General features: G+C 35.1%; 1 protein-coding gene across 13 annotated transcripts in view; it reads left to right on the forward strand.

The window, feature by feature from the left end:
* Positions 1–21,115, forward strand: part of ENTREP2 (endosomal transmembrane epsin interactor 2) — a 168,644-nt gene that overhangs the window by 57,403 nt on the left and 90,126 nt on the right. For all 13 annotated transcript variants that reach the window (XR_007379143.1, XR_007379146.1, XR_007379145.1 and 10 more), the window contains exons 3-5: positions 1,072–1,182; positions 6,157–6,288; positions 18,509–18,616. Coding sequence is in view for 5 of the 13 variants with exons in the window: in XM_048956418.1 (XP_048812375.1) it covers positions 1,072–1,182; positions 6,157–6,288; positions 18,509–18,616 (351 nt within the window). In the remaining 8 variants the exon portion in view is untranslated. The remainder of the gene's footprint in view (positions 1–1,071; positions 1,183–6,156; positions 6,289–18,508; positions 18,617–21,115) is intronic.

The raw sequence follows: 21,115 nt of genomic DNA on the forward strand, positions 1-21,115 counted from the left end.
CATTTCTCTGAAGATATGAATTCTTAGGAACCTGTGTGTAGTTCATAAGAGGAATATAATGTGACCAGTAGTGTGGAATTTCTTTTTCAGGACAGTTTGTAATACAAGGCTAGCATTTGAAGTACTGGCAATGTAAAAAACAATAATAAAAACAGGGAGTTTTCTCTAAAGATCCATAGAACTGTTCAAAGCAGTTTGCAGTAAAAGGGCTGGAAGAAGTTCCCCGCATATTTGAATAAATAGGCTGAATTATTCAGAAAACAAAAAGAAAGACCCTAGATATTAACTGAATACTTCTAGGAGATACAGCATAGCCTATATTTATCTCCAGAGAGCATTGAGTGCATGTTTTTGTTCTCTTCGTGCTTGTACCTTTCAATTTCCCTACACGTTGAATTCTACACATACTGAAATTTGTCTGCTTATTCTGGCCCAGCATTTTTTATGTTTACAGCTGTAAAATGATAGTTAAGCTGGTGTAATCAAGTAAATGATTGTTTTCATGTATTTTGAAAAGAGGGTGAAGGAGTCATTAATACGGTGAGTAGCTGATATTGTGTTGTTTAAATTGTAGCTGTTTAAAAATCAAGTAAATTATTTATCAGAAATCTTATTCATTTTCCTTTTCTAACTTACACAAACTCATTATGCATGCTGTTCATCAATACTTTTCCTCTTTAAGATGCTTATGTCCTCATCAGAAAGGAGTCTGAATTGTTTAAAGACTGCTTTTGATTATAAAAACGCTTCTTGTAAATGATGTTGATTAATAAAACCATAAATTTTCAGAATATTTGACCAATATGGAAGACAAATGGGGAATTTTGAAATGCCTGGACAAAAGTAAGTGGTAGGCAAGTCTGGTTTCACTTTTGCTGTTTATTATGTGAGATTCAGTTTAAGATTGATGAATATTCTACGTTGTCCTTAAAAATGTACAAAGTCCATTTAACATCCATCTAATTGCATGGTAGGAAGGAAGTTCTTGAACATCTAAATGATTATTTTCTCCTGTTTGCCTCCTGCAGTGAATAATCAATAGTGTGCTTGTTTTTGTTTTTTGTTTTCCAGATAACCTTTTTCATGCTGCTCTCTGCAGTGTGTGTAATGCTGAATTTAGCTGGTTCCATTCTTTCTTGTCAGAATGCTCAGCTAGTAAAGTCCCTGGAAGGATGTCAGTTGGTGAGTAATGAAAAACAAACTTGTTCTAAAAAGGACAATATATATTATTTTCCATTTGTTTGCATTTTATACACACGTTGCTTTAATTTTCAAACAGTACGTGTTCTGTAGAGCTGCTGTTAGCCTTTACTGTGTGACAGGTCACATTGAGAAAAATTTGAGAATTTAAGAGCTAGCATAGTTAGAATATTCTCCCACCTTAAAAGACTTGCTTCTGTTGTAGGCAGAATAAGTGAAATACAGACCCCTTCAAACCAATGCAATGGTTGCCATTTAATGTTACAGGTATCACAGTTTCATCCAGTGTCTCCTTCTATAGCCAATATATTACCTAGACATATTGATAGTGATGTTTTAGTATGTGTACATTTTTTTATCTGCGTGAAGTAGTAACTTTATAATTTCCAAAGCAAATGTATGTTAAATAAAATACAGAATAATAATTGAAAGTTGCCATAATATGACATGCTTTGAATTGTTAAAAGGTGCAATATACCTAAACGCAGTGTTTTTATCTCATGAGAAAACACACATGGCCTGCCTGAAATCTCTAATTTAAAGTAAATATCAAAATAATGATCATGTTTCCTACGAATTTGGAAGACAAATGACATTAGATTGTAAGAATGATGAATGAGCTAGAGAATGTTTGTGGACATGCATCAGTGTTCTTTTTAATGTAATCTGACTGAAAACCAATCAAATTATCTAAACTACATGAGTATGCACAATATTGATTAAATATTAGGGTTATGCTTGTATTGGCCTTATCCTTTGGGCACACACCAAAATGTTGACTGGAATTATAAAGAGAAAAGTAATTTTCATCTCTAATGTCAGCAGGTGAATCTACAAGATGCTTCTTTATCTCTTCTACTCAGGCATTGTTTTCTTCTTCTGTTTTTTGCCCAGTAAATCCCTTCAAGCATCTATTTGAATGCGAGTATATAATAAAACAAAATTAAAATAAGAAAATCTCAACAAATATTTTTGAAATAGACTTGAAAAATGCAGAATGGGAGAACATTTGGGTGTAATTTGCCATTGGGTGTAACTTATTTAGTCAGCTTTTAAGCCTTTGTTCTGTGTTCCTATCACCCATGTGTTGTTTTCAAAGGAGTGTGTCTGCAACTCCATAAATGAGCTACACTTTCTACAGTGTATGTGATTTCCAGCTCTGGTTAGGGTTCAGGCTTTACAAAACCAAATGGATGGAGCCAGGTGTCTGAGTGTGTGGAAAACCAGCAGCAACCCAAAGAGAGGCAGAGAGGATTTTCCCTATATATATATATATGTGTGTGTGTGTGTGTGTGTATTTATATTTATTTTATTTGGGGAACTTGATGGCAGTTCTTGTTTCTCATTGCTATGGGAATTTGGAATTGTGCTGCAGAGCTAGAATGGTCAACTCATGGTACCTGGAGGTGTTACAGGATGTGTACTGCTCTCTGGAATTGTATTTTTTGAAACTAAGTAACATAGGTATCTTTTGTTGGGAGCTCTTTAAAGTGAGTCTTACTGTTTTCTTTTGACATCTCCGCTTTGATACTAGGGCTGTTTTTAATTACTTTTAGGGAGTGCATTTGTACTACAATTTCCCATGAGGACATAATGAAATGGCTGTGTATTTGCGTAGAAGAATAAGCAGCTTCTCGAAAGAACTGCATTTTAACCTGCAGTCAAACAATTTTGTTTGTGGCAGTTCACTGTAAGGGGTATATTGAATTTGTTTCTGGACAGAATGTTTGATACGTGGCATTGGTGTTCTCGTGGAATGCCATCTTGTCACATCTTACGTATGGGAATAGCAGCAAAGTCCTAAGGAAAAGAACATAAATGTTGGAAAGTAGGTGGAATTACTTATGTTTTTCTTGCTCAGTGGAGTGTTCTTTGATTTGTTGACCAAAAAAAAAGCTGCTCTTTTAATTTCTCTAGTAGAATTTCTCTACTCTTTAACATATGTGATTTCAGATTAGAAATGCTCTTAACTACTCAGTGTTTTTGACATTTAATGACTATAGTATTAACTAAAAAAATTGTGAGTGGATATTATAAATAATGTAATAATGTCTTAAGGGGTCCATCCAAACCTTTGTATGGAATCAGCTGCTATACTGCTGAATGTACAGAAGTGATGACATATTCAGCCTTCTTTACTGCTTCCCTTTAAAAAAAGAGTTTAAAAAAAGACATATTTAAAGGAAAAAGTGTGCAGTAGGGCAAATTGTTGAAAGCTCTTCAAAAATGTGTTTGATATTGAAAAGGAATTTTGTTTCATTCTGATCTTAATGTTTTCTGAATATGCTATATATTCTAGAACATCCTGATGTTTTGCAAAAACTTTCATGTAAACAATTCTAACAATGTTTAAGAATTGAATTAAAGAGAGAGTTGCAGAATCACAGATTTGCAGGAGTTGGAAGGAGACCTCAAGAGATCAGGAAGTAGGAAGTTATGGAACATAATTCAGAATGTATCAAGAATCTTTCATAAATGTTGGATTATAACTAAGGAACTACTTCTGTTTTCAGCCTTTTCTTATGTGACACCAGTTCATTATGTGAGATAGAAGTAGACCTGGCATCTGTATTTTCTTTTTAGAAACATCAAGTGTGTCTCACCTTGAGTCAGTGACTATTTTTCCTTGAACAGTGTCACCATGGATCACAGGAATAATCATTCTAGTAGGTAGCTTTGTCTGAAGTTCAAAACTTCACATAAAGTTATAACTTTTGTGCAGCTGAAGAGTGTATTGATCTGCCTGGTGCTGATATAGCATGTGTGCTGTAGCATTCTGACTGCTGTCTTTGATGTAACTCTAAATTGAAAGTTCAGGTTTCAAATTTCCTCTGTGCATTTATCTAACAGTTTACACCATTTCTAACATTCCTCCAGGAGTTCAAGAGCAAGACCTCCCCAATGGCATTTCATGTTGTATTTTCTGTTGACTGGAGAATCTGAGGTTGTTTGATTATAAGCCATAGTTGGGTTTTATTTGGATCTTTTGCTTTTTAAATGGAGTATTAAAAGTTGGCAAGTGTAAAATCTGGAAAAGACTCCAAAACTTTTAAAGCAGCTTCATGAACTGTATGCTAGTTAGAAATAAACAGCACAACTTCTTGAAAGTGTGCAAGCTATGAAAGAGGGTATCATCAGTCTGTGTGAGTTGGTATAGTGAAGTATTTCCAGTGCTGCCATGTAGCATGTGAGAAATGGCCTAATTCTAATGCTCAGATTAAAATAAATAAATAAGTCTTTTTTAGCAATTACACAGACTAGAGAGCAATCTAGATTCTCAAGAATTGGAATCCACTGAGACAGATGTTATTCTTTGAGTACAACTTCATCACTGTGTATGGAAAGCATAAAAGTTATCTGCATCTCATCTGGAAAATTTTATAGATTTTTAATGGACTCTATTCTTTCAATTGCTGTTCTTGTTGCCAGCATGAAAACGGAGTACTAAATAAGATGACAGGAATGATAATATATGTATATATGTATATATACACACACACACACACACACACACACACATTATCTTAATCATTAATCATATGGTCTTAATCATTACATACTTAAATATACTAACAATTTTAATATTCTTCAGGGTAAGGAAATACAGTAAGGAAAACTTCTGTTGAGGTGATTCTACACATATGGTTGTATGAGGTACTTCTGCAAGGAAGGCTTATATCATTTCAATTTCTTTGTTCAGGAAATTGACAACACTGTAGAAAGTCATTTGAGTTAAAAATAGTAAATGCACATTTTCATTAGGGATTTTTTTTTGCTGGATTAGTGTCTGGAAAATTTGAAATACATTTCCCTTGTAGAGGAGTAAGTAATGTGGTAGTTTAGATTTCTTAGCAGCCAACTATTTTGCTTCCATCTTTACTTAGAGGAATACAGCAGTGATTCAAGATGACTGAATAGTACCTTGAGTCTATTATTCTTCGCACGGAGAGCTGTGTAAATTTCCTGTGGGTGTCATTCTTAGTACTGATTATTGGACTATAGAAACCTGAGATCCGGCATCTTAAAACTTGTAGGTCAAGCAACTCCTGTGTGATATGAATTCTTTTTCTCAGTACGAACTATTCAGTCTTAACAATTCAGATGGAATTGTAACAAGTGACCTGGAGAGGTAGGAGGTATCCATTTATCAGTCCTTTAAATAACCTGTAAAAATGGGAATGAGGAAATCATAGAAACATCAAATTGAGAAAATAAGTGCAATGGTAATTCATGGCAGCAGACTAGTTAAAAACCTTTCTGGAGTTAAATTTTGGCCTAAAATTTTTTTTGAAGGAGGAAGAAAGATGATGCAATCCTTTCTCCCTCTCAAATATGGAATCCAAAATCATTATAGCAGTTTTCTTCACTGAGCAAGATTTATTTTATAATCACGCACAGGAATCTAATGAGAGTCTAATGCTTAATGAATACTTAATGTCTTCAAAACAAACCAAATTCAGGAAAACAGTGTACAAATATTTTCCAAAGTGAAAGTATGGAGTTATGTTAATTCTTGTTTTCTCCACACTTTCTTAATGCTTTTTTCTCTCTTCTGAAGTATGTCTTAGTTTGTATTGTAATTGTTTTTGTACATATGTGTAAGTACATGTGACATTTGTGACCATGACTCTCTTCTTTTTTCTTAATCTTTCTCCATTGCATATGATTTCATGCATATTCATTTGAGCTGAACTGTGGTTTCATCTGCCTCTGCAAAGCAAACATTTTCAGCAGTCACTGTTCTTTAGTATTGTCTTCTTCTTGTGTGTTTCACCTGTTTTTATAGCTTTTGTTAGCTAATGATTGACATTCTGCTGTAGGGGAATTATAAACAATGAAATAAAGGTTTGCATTTTACGATTGGTTCATTGCTGTCACAATAAGTGTAAATAAAATTGTTGGAAAGTGTTCTTCTGTTTACTGGCATTTTCACTGACTTTTTTTTTCCCTCCTCAGATTAAATTTGACAGTGATGGTGTCTGTGTTTGCTGTGAAATGCAGCATCAAACGTCAGGTTGCAGTAACCTTGGAGAAATGCTGAAACTGAACCCTCTGCAGGAATGTAATGTTGTGAGGTTGACCCTAAAGGTGCGTTATGAGAAGGGTTAGCAGTTAATTTCAATTTTAAGTAGTAAGTTTGTTGTAAGATAGAAGTGTGTGATGAAAGGAGAAGTAGCTGGTGGTATTATCAGTGTTTGTATACTTACTCCTGAAAACAGGGAGAAAAAAAAAAAAAGAACAAAAAACCTTAATCCAGTGGAATTTAATACTTAATATTTTCTGTTTCAGGTTTCGTGTTATACATTCAATATCTTTGATTTGCATATGTAACTGTTTTTGTAGATTTCACTAAACCAGAGGCCATGCTTGCTTATAGCTAATACTGGAAGGAACAAAGACAGACACTTTTCTGGTTGTTGCTCAAGCATATTGGGATGGGAAGTACTGGTTGGTGTTGTTCAGTGATGTGATAGACTGCAAGGAAATACTAAGTATTAGTAAAATGTATTTTAAGTTATGTTTCTTTGGCAGAGAATGGCAAGTGTTTGTGTGACTGTGCATGCTTATAAACTACTGTTCAATGTTATTAGAAGCTTAAATCATACCGTGTTTTGTGTTGAAATGACCCAGGTAAAGAATGGAGAGCATGTAATAGTAATATTGTATTCAATTTTATTCCAATGTAATTACATACATTGTCACCAAAGTAGCAAGAAGTGGTACTGTATTGTTTTGGAAAACAGTAATCTATGAAAGAACTGATCAAGAGCAAAGAACTCTAGCCTAAATTACAGATGCTGATTTATTTTAAGTTTAGTTTAATGATTGACATAATTAAGTCTGCATCTGTGGCTCTCAATTTCTAAGCATAAATTTTAATAAAGTTAGAATAGCATGGAATGAAGTAGTGTAACTCAATGCAATAAGAAGTTTAGGAATTAGGCTGTAGATTGAGGCCTGGAAACTCAAAATTAGGTTTATATTTGAAGAAGTATTTTAATGTTCAAAACAGGTGTAAGTCTTGCAAAAGGAACTGTAATAAGCAGTTATTCTTCAGCTGTGTTAAGAAAGATAGACAAGAAAAAGGACTACTAAGTGGTAAGGATTAGATAGAAATTAAAAATCTAGTTTGCACCAAAGCTAAAAAATTGTACATCATGTTTTAACGAGGATGATATGGGGGAAAAATGGGACCAAAAGCCTGTTGAGCAGCAGGAATCTTGTAAGTGACAAAGAAGCAAATACTTAACACTACATCTGACCAATAATGTTAACTGTGACTTGGAATGCTGAATTCAGGACTCTATTCAGTGCTGTGGTACTTTCTTTTTAATATGAAGGAAATGCAGTCTTCAGTGTTTAGTAGATGGAAAAAGTATGAATCTGTACAGAAAAATCCTACTAGTTGATCTTATAAAAATGGAGAGAATATATGATTACTGTTGTATGTGTGTCTGTAAAATAAACTGCAACAATAGAAAGAAAATAACTGAATCTTAGAGGACATTGTCAGCATATGAAGTGCATGTGACCTTCGTTTACTGGAAATCAGGGCAAAGTTTCTAACAAATACAGCAATAAGAACAGCTGCACAAAATGTAATTTCTTGTTTAAAAAAAAAAAAAAAAACACAGAGAAATTGGTGACATTTCTGTTTGCATCAGCAGAGGACTGAATTAAAATCAGGAGTTCCTGTGAGTATAAACTGAATGCAGCGTTAATTATCAGATTTTTTCAGTTAAGAGAGGGTGATAATAATGATTCTTAAATCTTTCATTTTTAATTCTACATTTGTTTGCTTTGAGAGTTCTGTATTCCTGACAAATTTAAGGATTAGGAGCCTAGTGTCAAGCAACAAAAGAAAAAAAAAAGATTACAGTGTGTTCCTTAAACAGCTGACTGAGAAAAAGCTTACCTTTACTTTAATTTCAATTAACAAGTATGATGTGATTTTGGGAGAACACATTTTTTACTAGAAGATCATTTCTGCTCATTGTTTAGGGCATCAGGGGAGAGAAAATGTAGAATACCAAAGTTAAGGTTATAGATCTTTATGAATGATGTTACTCAAGTTCTTTATTCCGTTACTCCGTTTCTTTATTCAGACTGGGGGGAAATCTCATCTTTCCACTGTGTAAACTGGGCTTTTTGATGGTGATAACTACAGGAGCTCCATTGTAAACAGAACAATGGCACACATATCAACTGTCTGATCTTGTTCCCAATGAGGCTTTCTTGACTGTCTGTCATCTGATCTGTCTATGCAAGCTGAGTTTTATTCATGTAAAACCAGAAAAAATTGCAGGAGCTTAAATCTCCTGTAAACATACACGTGTGCAGACATACAAATGAGCACACGTGGACATAATTGTAAATCTGGTGTCATCTCTGGGTTACGCTGCTGATTGTACCTTGGCATAGTCCTGAATCTATTTCAGGATGAGATAGATATGAATGAGATATGTTTGGTTGGTTGTTCTTTTTTTTTTTCCTGTTTTTTTTTCTTACATGTTTGCATGTAAGAGCATAATGTTATGTGGCTTTGGTTTAGAATCTGTTTAGTGGGATTTTTAAATTACTTTAACAGCTTATGTAGTCCAGAATATTTGCAATGATGCATGCTAACTTATGAATATATAGAAATATTTGCTTCCTATTTTACTTAAGTGCATTTGTAGAGTGGTTTTGTGACTATACAGGCAAAGTAAAAGCTATTTCCTTCTGTATTTTCAGCACAAATAATTGTTTCAGAGCTACTGAAATTAAAGTACAACATTAAATAATAGTGTTCTTCAGTTCTGGTTCCATTCAGTAGCATCCTTATTAGGGATTTCTGTAGCAGGTTTCTTACAATCTTCCATGCAGATCTTTCCTTTAGTGTCCTTTGGAGCAGAATTTATTTTGACTGTGTTTTCTGATGACCAAGTTTAACCATGTTTTTTGTTTTTTTGTCTTTTTTTTTTTTTCCATTTAGAACAGCATGGTTTCACTTTCATAACAGAGGATGTCTCCTTAAATGTTTTTTAGTTAGGAGAGCAGACTTATCTTCTTTGATGCTCCTCTCATTCCCTCTACAACCAAATACAAAGTAAAATTACTTTTCTAAAAGACTTTATAATATTTGAATTTGAATTTGAATTTGGATGAAGCTCAGTGGGAAAAAAATAACTTTTAAGATAAGATTTTTAAATGCTGGAATTATTTGAAGTTCTGTAACAGGAAACTGAAACATACTGGCCACCATCAAAAATAGAGCAGTTCAGGTGTGGGCTTTTGTACTCAATAGTTGAGCTAAAAGTATTCAGAAGTTCTGAAAAACAATTGTGTAACATACACAATCTGTTCATTCTTTTCTTTCTTGTTTATTTCTGTTCCTAGTGTATAAAAATGAGTGAATACTATTAAGAACTTCTCTCATAACTGAGACACTGCCTTTTTTCAATGACTGAAATCCATTTATTGTGTGCTTGTCTAGTTAATTTATGGAACTTCAATACTTTGAGACTATCTTAATAATATATCACTACTACTACATTTAACATAGACACCTCAGTTGATGAAGGATTTCAAGCATGCATCCAAGCAGTGATGATCTTTTAGAGTTTACTTTTATTAAGTAATTGCACTGTTTCTTCGAAAATATAGTAAATATTTTAGGCTTATGTAAAGTAGTACATTAAATTGTACCTTTATACCATAATTCTATTTTATGAAGCCTGGGCCGTTTCTCCACATACAATTTGATGTGCATATGAAACTTTTCTGAATTGTCTTCCTAGTCTTAGAGCTGCTATTTTTCCTGGTCTTTTTCAGACATAACCAGTTGGAACAACTGAAGTTATGATTTGATTTAAAGGGAATGTTTTCATCAAATTCACAACTAAGAGAGGCAGAGAGAGATTCGTTTAATGGGTGAAAAAGCTTTATTGCTCAGTATCTATTTTCAGGTTGACATTGTATTAAAAATGAAATACCAGAATTGAAGTCAATCAAGGAGAAAAAAAAATAATCTTCACAGAAAGTGAAGCTGGCTTTAGGCCGTGATCAGAGTTTAAATCCACGAGTTCAGGGCTACTGGTTACAGAGTGTCCTTTTTACACATCAGCAAGCTTATTTTACTCCTTTTATTGGTTATTGACCAAACTCAAAAGTTCACAGAACTTAAGAGCCTCCAGAAATACCAACCTATTTCTTCAGGAAAACAATCTTTTCAACCAGCAAAATGAGAGTGTTTTGTCAAGTTCAATAGAAACGTGCTACTTCAATAGTGTTGTACAGGTTAGAACTCTTAGGAAGTACTGTCTTTGTGTTATGTAACTTATTTTTTGGTTATATGTGAATAAGTAACTCAGTTTACAAAAAATAAAACTATCTTAAATCTTGTAAATAAACATGGAGAGAGAAAATAGGAGACAAAAAGCCTTGATCTATATTTTGGTACCTTCTACCGCAAAATAGTTTTGAATGCACGATCTCAATTCTTTGTAAGCAGCGCAGGTTGATAACTTTCCATAATAGTTGAGAGAAAAAAACAAGTACTTAGTAATAATAGTGCTTCATCTGTGTGATATGTTAGCATTTTTTAATGTTAAATTCCCTGGTTTGGTAACAGTGCATGTAATTGAAAGTACAATTCATCACTATGAGAAGAAGAGGCTAGGGAGTGATTGAGTATTTAGCAAAGACTGTATTTGAGTTGTTGTGAAGCCATCCGGAGGTTCTTGTTTCATGTATTTTCATTTGCCTGGTTTCTATTCTGTATTCTGTGTGGGTATGTAAAGAATTATGGAGCCCCTGCAGCAGTTTTCTTAGAAGGAGACAGATTTAAGTGAGGTGATAAGTTGTTTTTCTAAATAATTATTCTGAAGCATGTGATTTTATTGTGCTTACACTAAAGTCCTTTGGTGTGCTTGGCATAACTTGACTTCATGGCAAGTTTTTATGAAACAATGGTTTGTGCTGGGTAATTGGAATACCAAAGTTTCAGGGGAACGTTCTCTTTTATTAACTGGTGTATAATGCATTTGTTGAATAAAGTGTATGTTGTTAAGGTGGAATGCTCCCATTCAAAAAGCTAACTCATTTTACTGCTTTTGAGTATTGAGTTTGTTCTTGCTGTTGTGTTTGGAGTCATATATGGTAGCAAAGTTGTTTGGGAATTTACCTTACTGACCAATTTGGTATTTGGGTTGCTGTCTGTCATGTGGTATTTCCCTTCCAGGCCTAAAATTACCTTGATGTTTTGCTCTAAATGTTGAATACATGTATTATTACATGTACTGCAGCCTGTTTGCAGCTGTGATTGATTAATATGTCTTTTGGAAGGCATCCAGTATTTAGTAGAGAGAAATTCAGCTATAGCTTTGCTTTCTAAGATGTGAAAATACTTCTCCATTGCAGCAAATTGGTAGCGTTCCAGTTTTACTTTGTATTAACTGTGATAGGATGAACAAATTAACATTTTAAAGGGGAAAATTTCAGAAAGGGGAATACACTTTCCATGAGTGTTCTTTGATGATAAAGGACTCCATTCCTCCACCTTTCCCATTATTAATGTGGAGTTCACTTAATTATTGTATTTTTTCATTTTGAATTCTGTCTTAAGCAAGAGATTTTCTTTGCTTCTGTCAGGTAATTGTGTGCGTTAACTTCTGTTCTAGATTGCTTTGTTAAATAATCATTTCTACAACTTAACTATCAAAGTGATAAAGCAATCACCAATTTTTTCCCTGTTCCAGTTTAATGCTGTGGTACCACACTATCTTCCAGCAATAAGAAAACAAAGAGAATGAGTTGTCAAAGCAAATTGCTTTTTCAGTCTTTTTTACTGTCTATTCTTTCTCTTACGATATTCACACTAGAGTATATCATAAAATCATATTTTTGGACTACCATATATTCAAAAGTATTCTGACACAAAGTTCAGTTTTTAAAACATGCTCAGGTGTTGTAACATAACTCCTTTTGAGAGGCGTTCCGTAGGCTTTACGCAGTCTCACATTTAGGTAAGTGTTTTTCTATAGTCATTTACCTGAAAGACAGTGTACTTGAAATTGTAGGCTGTCTCTTCCTTAGACTGCAGTAAGAAGTAGATGACTTGTAGCCCTGCTGACTGTAACTTGTTTTTATTTCATATTTTTCTAGTTTAATCATTACCTACTGGTAATCTTCATATTGATAATATTTTGAGAGGCAATCACTTCTGCAAGTGTATCTTCCCTTGCCTTCAGTCACTCACTAATCATAAAAAATCCCTGCAGTTTTGTCTTCTCAGCAGTCACTTGTAAACTGGTGATGGAAAAGGGTATAAGGAAATGGGTGAACATATGGTAACAGTATCTCACAGCTTAATGTGCCTTAATGTGGTGAAAGGGAAGGGGAAAAGGGTCAACAGCCTCTGAGGAATGGAAGTTTCTTAACTGTTTTTTGTGTGATCTGAGCTCACTGACATAAAGTGGTTAAGATCCCTCAGATATTTGAGACTACAGCTGGGGGTATCGAGAGGCCTATGAAAGATGTAAGATACCTGATTCTGACTGGTGTGAATACCTCTCTTAAAAGTCCCCAAATACCTTTAAGTAGGCATATTATATCTAACAAATAAATTACGGATGTGAGTCACTGATGATTCAATTTTTTGCTTAGAACTGAACAGCTTCAATGTGAAAATAGATTTTTCACATTCCCTTCCAGTAGTGAACGTGAGATAACTTGACTCACAAGTTGCACTGAGGAAACAGAAAGCTGCTGGTACTAAATGAAACACAGGCATTGACACAAGATTCCAATGAATTATGTTTATTTTCAGTGTGAATACATGAAAAAATATGCTCTAAAAACAAAATTTGAGGTCAGGCCTTTTGCAGCCTTTTGGGAAAATATGATGGGTACCTGTTTTTGGATGTCTCACAGTTCATTAGCTTTCTTTTCAACAGATAGGATTGAATTTACTAGATATTATTATGTAGAACATAAAGGAAAATGTATTTTAAATTTGACTTCTGGTGTATTTCCTGTAAATTTAAGAGTTTCCAGAGGTTTATGAGATAGCAACATTGTTATTTTCATATTTCCTTGTGTGGAAATGTAGTAAGCAATGTAGTCTGTAAATCATACTTGCAAAAATCGAAGCTAAGGCAGCTTGCATTCGTCAGCTAAGGTCTAAAAGCAATTGCATTAAAGAAAAGTAAACATGTTTTGAATGTTGAAGAGAAAGTACAGCTTTCAAAAAAAGGAATCAGAGATCTTTTTACAGGGCCATGGTTAAGGATGCTAAAAGAATGGTGCTGCAAAATATTAAGCTGTCACTTTGCTGGAGAGCTCTACTTGTAGTGTGATTGGGTTCTATATAATAGACCTTTCAATTTGTATAGCCAGCAATGCCTGCTTGCGTACCTGAGAGCACCAGAAAACCTAACTTATGATTGATTCTGGTGTGTAAACTTTCCCTATATCTAAGCTGCATAGAAGCACATGAAGATTTTGTAGTTATGGCATCAGTAAAATAGTGCTGATAGTGGTTAAATTTTGGAACAGAGTAAATCCTTTATTACAACCAGCTTGAAAAAATCAAATTTTCTACAAACCAACAATAGCACATTCCATAACACATTCCAGTCTAGCAAGTAGACGTAAACCCAGAGAGGGAAGTATTTCAGCATAAGCAGTGCTAATGCATAAAAACAAGAGCAAGGGTCTGAGGAATCTCCCTTCTGTTTCCATTCAGCCTTCCCAAACATAAATAGTTCTGTGATATATTGCTGCATAATAGATCTGGACTGAGAGCTCCAACTCTGTTTCTTGCCAAAATTCTAAATGAAGTTAAATAAATGTGCAATGTCAAAATGGCATTTTTGGCTGAAATACTTCTACTGGCTCTATTAATAGACCTAACTACTTTCAGATTGGAGGAATTGTCAAGTTTATCTCTAGCTAAGGTTTGAAAGATTTGTTTCTTTTTGGGATGGAAGATGGAAGTAAAATGATCTATTTTACTATGGGATTGTTAACTTACTTTTGATTCTAACCAGGTAGTCTTTACTTATTTTATAGAAGAAAGTGCTACAAAGAAAGAGAAGGCACGTGCAAATTTAGCTTTTAAAAGATAGTTGATAAATATTTAAGAACATCTACTAGATTAATCTTCAATACCTTAGTAGGTGGTAAATAGGCTAGCTGAGTCTCTTTAAGTTATAATTGGCAGCTCGAAAGGCAAATGGGATCCTGGGCTCCATCAGGAGAGGGGTGGCCAGCAGGGACAGGGAGGTGATTGTCCCTCTCTACTCGGCTCTTGTGAGGCCCCATCTGGAGTACTGTGTCCAGGTGTGGAGCCCTCAGTACAAGAAGGACATTGAGATTTTGGAAAGGGTCCAGAGGAGGGCGACTAAGATGATCAGGGGGCTGGAGCACCTCCCCTATGAGGACAGGCTGAGGGAGTTGGGCTTGTTCAGCCTGGAGAAGAGAAGGCTGCGGGGTGACCTCATTGCAGCCTATCAATACCTGAAGGGAACCTACACCCAGGAGGGGAGTAAACTCTTCAAAAGGGCTGACAATAGCAGGACTAGGGGAAATGGTTTTAAGTTGAAGGAGGGAAGATTTAGGTTGGATGTTAGGGGGAAGTTCTTTACTAGGAGAGTGGTTAGGCCCTGGAACAGGCTGCCCAGGGAGGTTGTGGATGCCCCGTCCTTGGACGTGTTTAAGGCCAGGCTGGACGGGGTCCTGGGCAACCTGATCTGAATGTGGATGTTTGGTGGCCCTGCTAGGCAGGGGGGTTGGAACTACATGATCCTTGGGGTCCCTTCCAACCCGGGTGATTCTGTGATTCTGTGATAATTCCTAAAGTGAATTTTACTTCAGATGATGTCCGGAGTTCTATCACTGGCATAATGAAATTCTGAAGATAAGCTATGTACAATTTGAATTGCACTAGTAAAGATAGAGCTGCAGTACCATAGGAATAGTATTAAAACAGTAAAACTAACAAAAGCTTAGAAGACATTAGCTCAGTTTTTTTCCTTAAAACATATGGATGATAGTGTGAAAAAAAAAATAAATTTGAGAATGCACAAATATCCTTTGCAGAACCACAGTGTGAGTAGAAAGTGTTTATTAAGAGGGAAGGAAAAAGCAATGAACAGGTACTTAGTTAATGGCATGATTATTTTGGTAATTATTAAGGTGTTCTAAATACAGAACACTACAGATTTTTTTGGAAATCGGTATTAAATTCAGCTTTTGAGATTTACTGGGGAGCTAGTTCAGAAAAACAGCTGGCCACGAAGAGCTCACAGTGCCATTCAACTCCTGTGGGTATCAATCTGAACTGATCCAGGTCTGCTTACAGGCAATTCTGACAGCTACATCTATTCTTAAAGGGAATTGTGTCTTTACTATGGAGCTAAGGCGTGACAAGGAAATCATATATATGAACTGCGACAGAATAATTTCATATGGTACATTATACCAGTCAGAGCATTAATTATTACATGAACATGCAGAAGCATCAGATTATGCCTGTAGAAAGGAGCAAATATACTTAGAAAAATTCTGGATGATAATAAAATTGATTTAACTGTTACAAAATTGAAAAGCAAAGAAACCTATTTCACACCATACTCACTCATGCATTGTGTTCTCCCATCAGTGTAGATGTTGCAGAAGTCAACTGTCACTATTAGTTACAGATAGATACAGATTTCCTGCTCCTGTAACTGTCTGTGGGCAGGTGCAGTGGAGAATTAAGCTAGTCTCTGTTGTGGTTACGACTTTTTAGAGACATTTCCTGAAGGAAATCTTAGTTGTCATCATGTTTCAACTTGGATCTGCATAAGCATCAACACTGCCTTTCTGGGTAGTATGTTTGGCCACAGAGAGTTATTGCTATTACTGTTGAACAAACGAGTGTCTTATGAATTGCCTCATTATCTGCTCAACAGGGCATAGGAAGGAAATTTCCTGAAAAAGCAAACTGTCAAAACACTGAATAATGTTTTTTGGGGTTTGGATTGGGTTAGAGGGTGAAGTGAATATTGCTGGATGGTTTGTGGTTTGATTCCTGTTTGAATTAAAACAGACTTTAGAAATCTTTTAAAAATTAATTACCTCTCTTTAGATTTTGAGAATCTCTAGTGTTTGTCTTCTGTTACAGGAGCGGAGTAGTTGTAGATGTGAAATCATGCTATTTTGAGGCTGGCCAATTTTTTATTTTCCACATAAACTATTTTCAGATTAGCTAGTCTAATATCTAATATTAGCATTTTGTATATAATACTTGAAACTACAGAGGTGTGATGTGATATCTTGATTTAATAGCAATAATAACCAAATAGATGCAAAATGAAATACCAAAATATTTGCTCTTTTAAAGCTTTACTCCTGTGTTTTCCTGAAGTTACAGGCATTTATAATCAAGTTAATCTAGTGCCTTTCAGTTTAGCACAGTCTGTGTTTTTCTGTAATTAAGGAGAAATTGTACAAATTCGGTTTGTTATCTGTGTTTCACTCCTTTTTATGTTTCTGAGGAACTTTACTACTGGATTTACATGGGAACTAACTATTGAGGAAACCTCTTTCACAAATCTTAAATAGATATAAGTAAGAGTGAGGTTTTCATTTGGCATTTCTCCAATTTAAGTATGTATGTGTCTATATATATGTGGTTATTCTTCTTATCTAGTAGCAGGAAGATGGCAGTTCTTCAGGAAAGGATCCGAGGATTATATGGATAAACCAATATACAATTGCAAAAATCCTCAGTCATCACTGCCCTGTTCAGAATTCTGCATTTCAGGAAGAATGTGGGGCAGCTTGAAGGTGAACCAAATGAAAGTAGTCAGGGCCCAGAAAATCTCTGTCTAGGATTTCAAGGAAGGGGTAATGTCAGAAAATAAAGGAATTAAAACACTAAGTGAGATGATGGAGCTTAACCATGTAATAGTCTGTTCTTAATAGCTGTGGAGGAAGAGAAATGATTGTAAACAATTGGATGGAAATATTCTGATGGGAAAGATGGTTAAACGTTGGAATAGTAGGATGAAGCTCTGTGACTTTTAGGAACAGGTGACTGTCCTGAGGCACAGGAGTACGGTGAGGGTCTTAAGGACGCTTTGGATCCTAACTTACAACTTTGATGCAGAACGTATGACGTAGCATAAATGGTATTGTGTTATGCATTTGGGTTAGCTAAATCTGTTGGCTCTAAGTGACAGTATTTTACAAGTTAGATTCTGCAGTATGCATTTATGCAGAGTGTTTTTGCTCATATGTTACAGTTTGATTGTTTTTCTCCTGAAATGGCTGTACTTTTACTGGCTATTCTGAATACTGACTGAGCTTGTAATTGTCACAGGTACAGCAGGTAGGCAGTTGCCGGAGAAGGATTTTAGTGGGTTTTGTAATGTTATCAGCATGATGAATCAGAGTTCCTTTTCTTTACCTGCAAGGAAAATAAACAAAAATACAGTGATTGAAAGAAATGGATGCTTATGTTTTTGTTTTAGCTTGTTTTTTGTTTGTGTTGTTATTATTTTGTTTTTATTTATATCTTCAGTCTAAATGTATTTCAATTTTAATTAAAATATTCTTTTTATTCTACTTAGTAAATAGAAGTATTTGTTGTAGTTGAAAAGAGAGTTTTTAAAGAAACAGTGCACTTTTACAGTCAGTGCTTTTCTTCCATACTTTAAAATGTACTTGTTTCTTTCTGATCTGTTTCAGTTGCACAATATATCTAATACAGAATGAAATTCTCTGTTTCATGCTAATTTTCCCATTTAGTATTTTTACCAAATAACACTGATTGGTTGATTTCAAACACTGAAAGCAATGGCATTTCTTAATGTGTGGTTTTGTTTTTAACCAGAAATGTGTTTGTTAGTATTTTGCTAGTGATAATCTGCAACTTGAAGTCTATGTGAAAGCAATAATTTATCCTTTGCTACGAAACTGGAAGACTTCAAGTATTTCTGAGGAAATTGCTAATACTGAATGTACTTTGTTAAGTGGGGAAGAGAAGACTGTACAACCGTTTGTGTTGTAAAGGACCCACAACATCACTGAGCGCGACCATCCCATAATGCTAGCAAGTCCTCCATTAAACTATGCCCCTAAAGGTGTTTGTTTCTGTGAGGGTTTCCTTTGCTGACTGATTTAAAGCAAGTATTACACGTTGAGTGAAATCTACGCAGCTAATTGAGACCATGTAAATTTACTAACAAGTGACAGTGTTCATTATCAAATTACTAAAAATATTTCCTGTCTTTGTGTCCCTGAGATAAGAGATGATATTCTGATGCATGTCTTTTCACAGGACCTGTTGTTCAGTGTGTGCGCTCTCAATATCATCTCCACCATTGTCTGTGCTTTGGCAACAGCAATGTGTTGCATGCAGATGGTTTCTTCTGATCTTCTGCAAATGGTGAGTACGTTTCAGTGACAACACAGTGTTGTCCAACATAATGTGTTTTCCTATTCTGTATATACTCATTTGTACCTATTCCTTGCTTAAAACTTAGGCCTACTTGTGTCTTTGCATAGTGTTAGAATGTGTGTACCTAGGTGTGTATTTTAACTGTGTATATCTATAAATACAGTGTATAGATGTATGCAATATGCATACCTGCTGCATTAGATGTGTATTATATATTACTGTATTATATATTATTATATATTCTATATTGCCTTAGAGAGCTAAATTCAGGATTTTGCCATTGGGAGTAAATAATTTTGGTTACTGGGGTTAGTAACAATGTTTGGCTTATATATGCACATTACATTTTTGGTTGTTGTATGTTCATTGTATTCAGTTTTCACACTACCCAGAGCAATTACTTAGCTTTGAGATACTGTTTTTCAAGTATGGGAGCTATGTTGTGTGAGAACTATATATTCAAAAGTGGAACTTTTCGTGGCACTGTGCCAGTAAGTGTTTTCAGAAGGAAAACATGCTCAGCTCTGGAGTAGTGCTTGTGTTTAAAACAAAAGGGAAAATGATCATTAGTCTTCTGCACAGTCAGCTGCGTTGCAGGATGATGTCTTGTTTTGCTTGGAAAAAGAAGAACCCTCCTATCCCATGTAAGTGCTCTTCTTCTCAAGGTTTCAATTTAATGTTGAAACGTAAACAGTACTAACTTTAAATTAGTGTTTGGCAGGCCACATAAACTATTTAACCCACCTCTACAACAACTGATCTATGAAATAATGCTGTGTTTAGTATGAGACAGCAGACATGCAAACTAATGATAGTCATTTGTAAATCTTGTATTTTAAAAGTCTGTGTGGCAAAAATACTGTCCCAACAAGATACTTGTAAACAGTTTGTGAAGTAGTGAGAAGTTGTATAACCTGCCCCAACTGGTTAAATGCATAAATATATACAAATACATTCACTGCCTGGATTTCACTTGAGTTCTAAGTATGTGACTTAGCGATATGGGTGTCCTTTCTAGAGAAATGTTCCAGTCACCAGGTTGCAATGCATCCTCAGTCTGTGAGCTGTGGATTACTTCATGTGTTAGTGGACATAACAAAGGGCAGGCAAAATCCGATGTGACATAAAAGCATATTTTCATTTAGCACTCTGTATCCATAGTGTGTGTGCTTGCAGCGGCTTATAAATAGTGCTTATTTAATAGCTGTCTTCTGGATGTCAAACAGCATTGACAAAATTCATCATTTCAATTGATGACATACTGTATTTTAAGTCTGAAAGAACTTTCACCATTTGTAGGTATTCTTTCTTTTTGTGCACTCCCCACCCCATCAGTGTGTTTGCTGCAGGATGCACTTGACTGAAGATCCTGATTGCAAAGTAACCTTTTTCACGTTGCACTGATCACAGGGAGACAACTGATCACCACAGCTGGGAAGTTCTGTCTTTCTAGGGTGACAAGGTTAGCAGTGATCCAGAAGTGAAATCAATTGTATTGAGGAAACCTTAACCTGGACTTAATTGTGTGTTTTTTCATGGTATAAGAAGAAGGAAATTGTTGATGACAATGAATCAAGAACAATATTTAAAGTACATTTGACTTGCGTGCACAAAATGGAATAACCTTGGTAAGAATATATTTGAAAACCTTAAAAGGACATTGTTTTTCTCCACCACTTCTTTCTTCATTTCTGGCATAAAGGTTTCTCTTTACCACTAGGAAATGCTTCTGTTGTGTCACTTTCTTTTTACTTCTCATATTTTGTGCCTCCAGCTTTCTTTCTACTTGTTCAGTTCTCTGTTCTGCCTCCCTTCGTCTACAGCTCTGTTGATGAGAATTTTCTTCCCTCTCTGCAGAAGAAGAGAGATACATATTTCTTTCAGCTGAACCCCAGTCTTTTGTTTATCCTTAAGATTTTCCCTTTCTTTTTTCAGGTTGCTGTGCCAGATTCCTACCAGGCCTAAGTGAGCATAACTTCCCTGGGGCTATGCTGACTTAGACCAGCTGAACCTGAAGAATACTCTTTCACTATTTTCAATCTGTTGTCCTTTTGATTCCCTTTTTCTACACTGCCCCAAACATCTGATTTACTACTTTTTCTTTCTTGTAAATCCTTTTATCAGCAGGGTTTTATCATGCTGAAAAGTTTAAGATCTCAGCACAAGGAGATAATATCCCATTTGGAATATGTTTTTGTTCTTTTACTCTATTCTTCCTGTATTCAAGAGCTACATAGGCTCTGCTGTAGGAAGAGAAGCCATAAAAGTGAAATTCTTGGTCAATAACACTTATATAGTCTGGAAAATCCTCAGACATCATTAGATTATACAGCCTTTAAACTTGCTGTCATCAGCTTTGTGGCTTGTGTACTGTTAGTATCCATCTCAGAAATTAACCAGTTAGAATGATGCATTTTTGCTGCTTACTCAGTCTTGAAATAATTTCTAGTTTTTCTCTGCTATCAAGCTATTCTGTGTGCATTGTGT

This window comes from Lagopus muta, chromosome 10 (assembly GCF_023343835.1).
Source record: "Lagopus muta isolate bLagMut1 chromosome 10, bLagMut1 primary, whole genome shotgun sequence".
In the NCBI taxonomy this organism is placed as follows: Eukaryota; Metazoa; Chordata; class Aves; order Galliformes; family Phasianidae; genus Lagopus; species Lagopus muta.